This window comes from Triticum urartu, chromosome 5A (genome assembly GCF_056163025.1).
Source record: "Triticum urartu cultivar PI428250 chromosome 5A, HENAU_Tu73, whole genome shotgun sequence".
NCBI lineage: Eukaryota > Viridiplantae > Streptophyta > Magnoliopsida > Poales > Poaceae > Triticum > Triticum urartu.
The window spans coordinates 684,276,554-684,287,479 of NC_141877.1; the positions used below are offsets into that span (position 1 = coordinate 684,276,554).

A 10,926-nucleotide genomic window follows, 5' to 3' on the forward strand; every position below is an offset into this window, starting at 1 on the left:
CGTAGATCTGCACCTGCATGGTAGCAGCTGCCATCACTTGCTGTGGAGAAGTGGACACATTGTACATTAATTTAGTCACAAAATATAAATGCTAATCTATCTAAGACATGCACAACTTGTTAGTCACTTCTGCTATTAGCTTTCATGTTCCCAGATGCTGGCATTTTTGCTTTAGAACCTTTGTTCTCTAATTTATACTTTAGCTTCTTGGTGATATAAATCTAGAGTGGGAATTTTATACCAATGTATTAACTGATATTCTGAAGGCCGGGTGTTCAGAAATGACAGTTTAGTGTTATTTACAACACATTCCTCTAGAATTATCTTTGAGCTAAATTTTTATTTGCATTCGCTATCAAGAAGGCCGGTGTGTGATGAGGGGTCAATGTTATTCAGATATGTTGTAATGTCTTGTTGTGCCTATCTGGTGTGAGGGCATTTAGAAGATAAAGGAGGGTTTTCTTGCAACATTTAGAAGATAAAGCTATCGAAAAGCATGTACCTTGGACAAGGAGGCATGTTGCTATTGCTTGTCGTAACCTTGTCAAGGTGGTGCTCACGGCGGTGGCCATCTATCATCTTACACCGCTTGACCTCCCAGTCGAGGTGCTTAAGAAGATTGATTGCCTGAGGCGTGCCTATCTTTTGGATGGTTTGAACAAGGTGAACGGTGCCAAGTGAAAAATCAATTGGGAAAAAGTTTGCAAGCCCAAGGATTTTGGAGGTCCGGGAATATTTAACCTCAGGAAGTTCGCTACTGTGCTACAATTAAGATGGTTATCCCTTGAATGGGGTGATCCTCCGAGAGCATAGTGCGGCATGGGGACACCATGCAACATTGAGGACCGTGACCTCTTTGCGGCAGCTACTGAGGTTACAATTGTGATCACCTCGAGTGTCGGTTCACAACTCGAGTTTGGAAGGAGGATTTTCATGACGACGTGGCACCTTGGTATACCTTCCACATGGTCAAGGCTTGGGGGGAAAGAGTCACTAGTCATGCGCAGCAAAAGAAGGCCCTCTCTTCCCTGATCCATCTTGTTAGATGTGAGTTTTTTTGGAAAGAAAAGAAACACATGTCTCTTTAGAAATAAAGAAGCGCAAGTGTCGGTGGTAGTTCGCACTATAAAGGAGAAAGCGTCACTTTGGTTTTTTGCGGGTGCCAAGCACTTGACTAATGTAATGCCGCGAGAGTAATTCATTAGCTCTATATGCTGCTGTGGCGATGTGTGCCTTACAAACTCCTTTTCTCAATCAATGAAAATAACAAATATTTTGCCTTGTTTAAAATAAAAACTGGTACTTGGCTCCACCGAAGAAATGAATAAAATCAGTATTGTGCGCTAGGACAAATGCACTAACTAAAGCAACCGAATCATCCCTAAGAAAGAAAAGCCTAATGAAAGACAAAGCAAACCGATCCCCACTGCAAATAGTTGAAGGATCCGGAAGTAGGATACATGCACAAACACAAAGTGGCGTGCTCCTGAGCATTACAACCGGTCCATCTTATTCCTTCCACGAGAGCTAGATATATAAGCCGGTTTATTGGATCGTCTCCTTCCTCCCCACACCCACAGCCACAGGGAGGGCGGTGGTTGAGGCGTATCTATAGCCGGCACCGCCTAGCTTCCTTCTTTTTCTCTATATATATTCGGCACGACTAATGCGGTCCTCGCCGGCGGCACCCACACCCTCTGCTGATCAGATGCACCGGCAACCGGAATACAGGTAGGTAGATGGGAGGGAGGCATCATCGACGCGCGTCGCGACGGGGCCGGATACGGCGCGTGCGGGGACAAACCAATGGATAGCGACGACGGTCTCGCGCGGTGCGTAGGAACAAAAGGGTGCTATGCTATGCTACGCATGCAGGGGCAGGGTATGGGGGGTCGCCGCCTCGCCGGTGGATGGTGAAGACGGGAGGCCGGAGATTCGCGGTGGTTGTTTGGGTGTGCCATCACGATCGGGACGCCCCACCGGCGCCCGTGCAACCCCGGCCGCCGTACCGTCGCCGTCGGAGGCGACATGTACCGATGTACGTGAACCGCCAGCTGCACACGTATGTATTCAAGTATTGTGCTAGTATGTACCTACCACATGTGGATGTAGGGACGTAAGAGCTAGCGATGTGCATGATGGAGTTTTTCCTCTTTTGTTCTTGTTGTGTGTCTGCGCACAAGTGGCCGATATCACGGCATGTCCGTCACAGCAAATTAAGCTTCCTGCCACTGATTTTCGTCATTAAAAACAACGAGCTTTCTGTCATTTTTCATCAAAGAAACCGCCAGCGTCCAACCATTTTCGGTTAGGTTTTGTATAAGAAGTTTAACTGTATGATTCAAGAAAAAAAGTTTATGTGTAGCATGTGTATTTTACTTTGCATGGACCCAATCTTTTATTAAAAATGATCCCACTGACCACTACGCTGGCTACATTAGGTACAAGATCTCATCATTTGGATTAAAAGGTACAAGATCTCATCATCACCTCAGAGATTAATTAAAAGAAGCATAAAAAGAAAGGCCTAATAATTTTGCTCAAGGCAAGTCTCCCAGTATACGCTCTCACCCTTATTAGCGCTTTGAACCTATTTGTAATATTGTCCAATCAATGACCAAAAATATTGGCAATGCCTGAGGGTGGATACAGATTTGACGCTATTTGGATGAGTGGCTATGAAGAACATGCAAAATTGTATTGAAAAAAAAAGGTATTTCATTGTCTCGTCATCAGTAAAAAAAAACAACACTTCTTACTCCCTAGCCAGTTTCATCGTGTGTGGTTGTCTTTGGCTATGCGACATTGATAGAGAGCTTACATCTATCATCCTGGTTGTGTGAGGAGGTTTTTTCTTTGGTTGCTTTAGCTATCTAGAAACGATACTGTGTTTGACAAAAGGAAATCTTGCTCTCCGACGTGAGTTATCTACCGGTGTACGCAATTGATCTGCCCATTAGCGGTCGGACCATAGGGACTTAGTTATGGGATATGTTTGCATACAGAGTGGATGGTCAGTGATGATTTTACCTACCCGGTACGAATGTTTTTTTTTCGTGAATACACAAAAGCTTGCGTATCATTTCGTTGATAGAAGAAATAGAAGAAGTACAGTGAATGGTACAACACATGACACGAACGCAAACAGGCGTGAACATGGTGCCCGGAACAGAGAAACAAGGGGACAGTGAAGAACGTCGGTATAGTATATGGAGAGGACAGTGAAGAATGTTTTCACCCAGTACAAATGTCGGTATAGTATACGGACCGGACGTTCATGGATTTTTTTTTACCCATTACAAATGTCGGCGTAGTCTACAAATCATTCCCCCTCGGCCTTAGGCTACCTGTATGTCACCTATCTAGTCTTTTTGTAAATAATTGTTATTTTGAGTTGTGTGGGTGCTAGTTTTGTAGAGGTTGGATGTGAACTCTTTGCGCTTGTATCAAGTGATGTGTTCATCTTAAGGTCTTCTATGAGAGTTTCAGAATTTATTTATTTTCTCTCTTCTCCAACACATTAATATTTTAAGAGCATCTACAGCCGGTCATAGCAAATATGACCACTTAAACGCCCAAGGACGCGCTCGGTTAGTGACCGGGTGTGTCCGTTTTGAGCCCCTATTCGTGTAACCACACTCCTTATTTTCTTCCTCATTTATATGTCCGGTCACTTGCATGTGATTTGTGAAGATGAAGAGAGAAAAAGAAAAGAATGAATAAAAAAAGAAAATGTGGTCCGGGTGGGGCCGTGTCCTACGTAGCGGATTGACCGGGCGCATCCGGACGCGTCCACGAGCCCTCATATCCTCCCTATCTTTCAGATGGATGTGAGGGTTCGCGGACAGTGCAGACATATAGGGATGATATGAGGGGTCCGGTTGGGTCGTGTGTTTCCTTCTCTCTCCTGTCTGGTCACTCACCGGGACGTATGAGAGATGATTTGAGGCGCCCGGTCAATGACCCTGTGTGTCCGTTCGCGCAGCCACACTCCTCATTTTCTTCCTCATATGTCCGGTCACTTGCATGTGATTGATGGAGATGAAGAAAGAAAAAGGAAAAAATGAATAAAGAAAGAGAAAATGTGGTCTGGGGTGGGGCAGTGTCCTACTTAGCGGACTGACCGGGCGCATCCACGAGCCTTCATATCCTCCCTATATTTCAGATGGATGTGAGGGTTCGCAGACAACGCGGATATACAGGGATGATATGAGGCGACCGATTGGGTCATGGGTTTCCTTCTCTCTCCTGACTCATCACTGACCGGGACGTGGACGTATGAGAGATGGTTTGAGACGCCCAGCTGAAGATGCTCTAACTCTATCAAATTTCTATATGATTATATAACCCTCCATAGCCGCCCACGTCATTCGAAACCATTTTGCAATAGTCCAAGATAGAAAAGCTCTAGAGTTACTAGAGTGACGGTTAAGATCAGCATGGCTGGTTTTGGAAATAATCATGAGCCAAATCTCAAACCAGCAAGTACTAATTAAAAACAAAATAATCACATTCCCTTATTTCTTATAGTAGAAAAAGAGGGGGCTGAACTTGCCTGACACAAGAAACAAATAAATATACTAGTCGCTTTGTAAACAAATATAAAACGTCTTAGAGACTTGATGATAGGGAGGTGTGCAATAAGGCAGTTACGCTAGCTGAAGCAGCGGAATCATCCCCCATGGAAATGCAAACCGATCCCCAGTGTAAATAGTTGGCAGGATCCCTGGTGCAAACAATCAATTCTGGTGTTCGGGGTGGATCTGCTGTTGGTTCTGTTGTGAACAATATCAAGCAAGCGGCCCTCAATGAGTCCTAGATATAACTTGGTATGACCATTACGACCGCTCCATCTTATTTCCTCAATCAGACCTACTCCCTCCCTCCGTTCCAAAATAGATGACTCAATTTTATATTAACTTTGTATTAAAATTAATACAAAGTTGAGTCATCTATTTTAAAAAGAGTCAATTACAACGGTGGTGCCTAAACTTGGCACAAACGGTCATTTTGGTACTAGAACTTGTGGCATACATTGAACTGGTGCAAAAACTTGTCTCAGACATGCAAGTACAGTGCAAATCACGTTTGGATACGAAACGATACTGACTTGGCATGGGGCTTCACTGTCGGTGATTGGAAGGCTGAGAGGAGGGCGTGTGGCCTGTGTTTTTTTTTTTTGGCTAAACACAACTTGAATTGGCAATTTTTTTCACCTCTATGAGAGATGGGTCCCATATGTTAGTGCACTGTGAAAATTAACGATAAATAAAGCTCACGTGTCTCGAACCCTTGACCCTGCCTTGCACACAGAAGGATGTAGGCACTACACCTTCTAGTATTCACGTCACAAAATGGATAATTAGTGTAGCAGAACAAAGATGCTCGTGGAGCTGAAATGGACTGTGATCAATGCCGCCCATTTGCACCTGTTCTTTTCTAGAAATTTGTTAAAGGTATGTAACTTCTAATCTCAGTAATGAAAATAACATTTAATTATTTGCATGGTATAAATCTTATACATACAAACTTAATAACTTACCTTTCATAATTGTTCACATGTTATTTTAAAAATATTCATATATTTAAAATAAGATTTATGAATTAAAAAAATGTTTGTCTAATTAATAACAATACAAATATTCTTAAAGTTACAATTCCGAAATATTATTTTAATTACAAACAATTCTGTAATTACACACACATGTTTATATTTCAATGTTTGTATAAATAAATGTTCATAATTTAAAATTTAAAAATTCATATGAATATTCATTAGTGGCCAATATTTCAATCATATTTTTCTGAATATAAATCTGGAGTGAAAATTATATCGCACAAATGTTTGTTCATCATTTTGTATGATTTAAATATAAGCTACAAGTGTATAAATTGTTTGTATCCATTTAATAAACATTTAAATCTCCGTATTTACCAAACATTTTTATATAATACCCACTCTGTAAAGAAATATAAGAGCGTTTGGATATTTCTTTACGAAAGGAGTACATGGGTGTATATTCAAATAATTTTATTTACTAATCATTGTTTGTATATAATATTTATAACACACGAATATTTGAACATTGTTTTCATTACTTACGTTTTACATATGTATTAAAACTAGTGCGTGCAAAATGGGCCGCGCTATTTGCGGCTCATATAAGTCCCACATGCGTTCTCCTGATGGTTGCTAAAAAATATATGCGTCCTCCTTACATTAAAAACTACTATTATCTGAATTTGGCATTACAATGTGAGTGTTGGACTGGCTAGGATGGTTAGCTATCCAGCAGTTGGTCTTGGGTTCAAGCCCAGTGGACGTTTGTTTCATTTTTATTTTCACGTACTGACAGGTGGGCCTCATGTGTCATAGAGTCAAAATGAAATAGCATCTGCTGCGTGTTAATAAGGGTTTTTTTGTGAGAAATAAAAAAAGTTGAGGGGTTTTTGCAAACAAAAAGGCCCCATGTCACGCTGGCGTGCCAAGTCAGCGTCAATTTCGTATTCAAATGCGATTAGTATTGTATTTGCACGTCCGAGTAAAGTTTTTGCACCAGTTTAATGTATGCCGCAAGTTCTAACGCCAAAATGACCGTTTGTGCCAAGTATAAACACCATCAGTGTAATTGACTCTTTTAAAAACGAAGGGAGTAGATATAAGTCAGTATATTATTGGATCGTCTCGTTCCTTCTTTCGTTCTTTCTAGCAGCAGCAGCAGCAGCCGCCACAGGGCGGTGGTTGAGGCGTGCGTATCTAGATTCTAGCAGCAGCCATCCCGAGCTTTCTCTTTCCTTTCTTTCTTTCTTTCTTTCTTTCTTTCTTTTTTTCTCATAATCGCCACGACTAATGCGGTCCTCGTATACACCCGCACCCTCTGCGCAAAGTATGACACAAACGTACGTACAATACATCCTTTAAAAAAAACGTACGTACAATACATGATTCAGGACGCAACGGGCACCGGGCACCGGGATACATGTAGGTAGGTAGGTCGGAGACATCATCAATGTATCCCTCCCGACGTACGCGCGTCGCGACGGGGCCGGGATACAGCTCGTGCGCGGACAAAACTCACCATTGGATTGGGTGGACAGCGATCCATGGCTAGCTCGGCCACCACGGTCTCGCGCCGGCGGTGCGTACCAACAAAACGGTGCTATCTGCTCCTATATATGCTACGCATGCATGCATGCAGTGGCAGGGTATGTCCGTGTGTATGGGGTGGTTGTTTGGCGGTGCCATCACGACCGGGACGCCCCACCGGTGCCCGTGCAGCCCGTACCGGCGCCGAGAGCTACGTATATACATATATTGGTGGCCTCTGCCCACATGCATGAATCTCCAGCCGCACACGTATATATGCACGTATTCTGCTAGTATGTACGTACGTACTGGAGTACATGTGAATGTAGAGACGCAAGAGCATCTACAGCTAGCCACCTTAAACCAGTCTTAAACGCTCACAGGACAGCTCGGTTAGAAAAAACAAACCCAGACACCGGTTGCGGGGTTCACCATGGAGGGAGCCATGGCAGAGTTCGCTCTCGCACAAGCGGCAGAGATGTCGGAGCAGACGGCCATTCCGGAGTCCATCCAGTATGAAGCGTACCTTGAGTCCAACCGGCGCTTCCTCTAGGAAAAACATGCGGAGACAAGATGTTTTATTAAAAACGATCCCACTGACCACTACGCTGGCTACATTATATAGGTACAAGATCTCATTGTTTCGACTAAAAGGTACTACGAGATCTCTCATCATCACCTCAGAGATTAATTAAAAAAACAGAAAGAAAGCGAGCTGCACAGAAATTTATAATCCTATATGAGAGCCTAATAATTTTGGTCAAGGCAAGTCTCTGTCCAAACCAACCATTCTTATTTGATTTCTTGTCCTCACCAAACCCAATTGCTTCGCTTTGCGGGTGGGAGGATTCGATCCACGACACAGCATCTATGCCATCCTACGCTCACGATGCTCGCCACGTCGGATCACTGCCCCGGAGGCGCGACTCACGGCTTGGTTATGCCGTCCGATCTTCTCCCGGCGGCTGAGATCTGCTCCAGGGTCCGGACCACCTCGGCCATGGACGGCCGGAGTGCCGGGTTGTCCCCGACGCACGCCGCCGCCAGCGTCGCCACGGTCGCCGCCTCGGCCGCGTCGTACCGGCACCCAAGCCTCTGGTCGACGAGCTTATGCACTTGGTCGCACGAGCACGAGCCGGCCTTGATCATGGGCGCCACGGTGGACGTAAGGAGACGGCCGTCGCTGAAGGGCTGCGTGCCGGTGAGCAGCTCGAGCAGCAGCACGCCGAGGCTGTACACGTCGCTCTTCTTGGTGAGCACGCCGGAGCGGAGGTAGTGCGGGTCCACGTAGCCGGGCGAGCCCTGCACGGCGCGCGGCGTCCGGACGGCCGCGGAGGCCGAGAACCCGGCGCGCGCGGAGCCGAAGTCGCAGAGGCGGGCGCCCATGGCCGCGTCCAGCAGCACGTTGGAGGCCTTGACGTCGCCGTGCACCACCTGCGGCTCGCACCGGTCGTGGAGGTATTCGAGCGCGCGGGCCACCTGCAGCGCCACGGCCGCGCGCCGCGCCCACGGCATCGTTGGTGCGGGAGCGGCCTGGTTTCCATCGCCGTCGAGGCCGTGGAGGTGGTCGTGCAGGCTGCCGTTGGGCGCGAACTCGAGGACGAGCACGCCCTCGTCGCGCTGGTCGCAGAAGGCGAGGAGGCGGACGATGTGCGGGTGGCGGACGCGGAGCAGCGCGTCCAGCTCCTGCCGGAAGGCACGGCGGAGGCGCTCGCTGCTGCGGTGCACCTTGACGGCGGCGAGCTGGGAGGAGCCGGAGCCGGCGAGGCGCGCGAGGTAGACAGTGCTGAAGCCGCCCTCGCCGACGACGGCCGACGTGAAGCCCGCCGTCATGGCCTCCACCTGCGCCCACGACAGCTGCCTGGCGCCGACCTTGCCGCCGGGCTGCTGCTGCTGGTCATCGACGGCGGCGCCTCGGGTGGCGACGACGCCGGTCCCGCAGGCGCAGCAGAGGAGCGGGAACTTGTGCCTGTGCAGCAGCATCTCCGGCGTCCCTCCCGGCGTGCAGTGGGACTTTGGTGGAAGAGGAGGAGCAGAGGCTTGTTTGGGAGAGACGTGGCCGTCGTGGGTATATATAGGTGGTTGGGTGGAGCAGTGGCCTGGCCGGGAGGGAAGAAAACAGAGGCGACTCTTTGGGGAGTGGCAACTGAGTAATAAACCTTTCATTGATTCATTCCTTGCATACTCCAAAAACCACTTTGACCCAAGAGCTAGCATGCAGATATAATTGTGTGAACCTAGCCAGTCTATATCTAAAATTTCGATACTTCGGCATTTAATTTTAGAGATTGTGAATGTTCACTGGAACTAGTATGGCAACGAACATTTTCTATGACAACTCTAGGTTAGCGTGAGATGGCAATTCCTCTCTTTTTTTAGGCGCAAATCCTTTCTTTTACATATGTCGCCATGTATTTCTAAAGAAATTGCCGCCCTCCTCCCACGACGTAAATTGCCATATAAAACGTTTTTAATTGTCACCCCCTCCCAACGAACATTCCCTAGATACGAGGGTCCTAGTTTAAAGATACATTTAAGAATCTATATTAAATGAGAGAACTTTTAAATACTCCCTCCGTAATCAAATATATGTCCTTTTAGATATTTCAACAAGTGACTATATATGAAGCAAAATGAGTGAATCTATACTCTAAAATATGTCTACATACATCTGTATGTTGTAGTCCATTTGAAATGTATAAAAAGACTTATATTTCGGAACGGAGGGAGTACTCAACATTATAAGATACAAATCATTTAGACGAGTTATATCTAAACATTTTTTAATGCATATGATAAAATTTAGGATACTCCAGTATCTATGAGTTGGAATTGTCTATGCATTATATATCTTTGCATTAAATATGTGTGTATACTCCCTCCTTTCCTAAATATAAGTCTTTTTAGACATTTCAAATGGACTACAACATACGAATGTATGTAGACATATTTTAGAGTGTAGATTCACTCATTTTGCTCCGTATGTAGTTACTTGATGGAATCTCTAGAAAGGCTTATATTTGGGAACTGGGAGTACATATCTTCAGTGTTGTATTTAAGAACTCTCATTTAATGTGTTTACTGGGAGTAAAGGATGAGTTCTCTAAGAAAGATTTGTACACTAATGTTGGAGATAGTCATGTGAGTAAAATCGAGGGGAGGAAACGAGAAAGCAGTGGCGAGCCCTGATGACGTGTGGCTGTGTATGTAGAAGATAGAGATGATCTCTCCTTTGGGGAATAACGACAAACATAATCTCTCACTGATTTATTCATTACATATCAGTCATGCAAATACATTGCATATCCCCTAATCTAGGTAACTGTCTAAAACCTTGAATAGTTCAGTATCGCATAAAAAGATCCATTAGGGCAAGTATAATAGGAGTTAAGTCTGTTTACATGGCAATTGTACCTATGTGGATATGTGGATATGTGGAAGACAAATACAAGAAATGAAAGGAATGAAATCTGCAAGAGCTAACATCGACCCCTACTCAAAGAAAAAATGAATAAATGAGGGAGTACTCGACATTATAAGTCTTTAGAGTGTAGATTCAGTCATTTTACGCAGTATGCAGTCACTTGTTGGAATCTCTAGAAAGACATATTTTGGGCTCTTTTTTGTTAGTTGACTAATCCATGCAGAAAGACATATTTTGGGCTCTTTTTTGTTAGTTGACCAGTCCATGCATGCATGCGGTCTTGGCTCTTCTTCCTGAATCTTCGATATATTCCAAGGAAATGCGCCAAAACCAACCCATGCAAACAGCACATCCTTCATAGCTACCACACACAGTATAAACTAGCTTGCCCATTGTCATACAGTGCCAAAAGTTC

At 45.1% G+C, this 10,926-nt stretch overlaps 1 protein-coding gene across 1 annotated transcript; it reads right to left on the reverse strand.

Annotated features, from left to right (window-relative positions):
• Nucleotides 1–7,861: 7,861 nt before the first annotated feature.
• On the reverse strand, nucleotides 7,862–9,149 carry LOC125511690 (salt tolerance receptor-like cytoplasmic kinase 1). The gene has a single exon (XM_048677130.2). The coding sequence runs from the start codon at nucleotides 9,068–9,070 to the stop codon at nucleotides 8,015–8,017; it is 1,056 nt and encodes a 351-aa protein (XP_048533087.1). The 5' UTR covers nucleotides 9,071–9,149; the 3' UTR covers nucleotides 7,862–8,014.
• Between the last annotated feature and the right edge of the window lie 1,777 nt (nucleotides 9,150–10,926).

Excerpts from the sequence above, each read along its gene's own strand:
- LOC125511690 (XM_048677130.2), bottom strand. The coding sequence starts at position 9,070 with ATGCTGCTGCACAGGCACAAGTTCCCGCTCCTCTGCTGCGCCTGCGGG.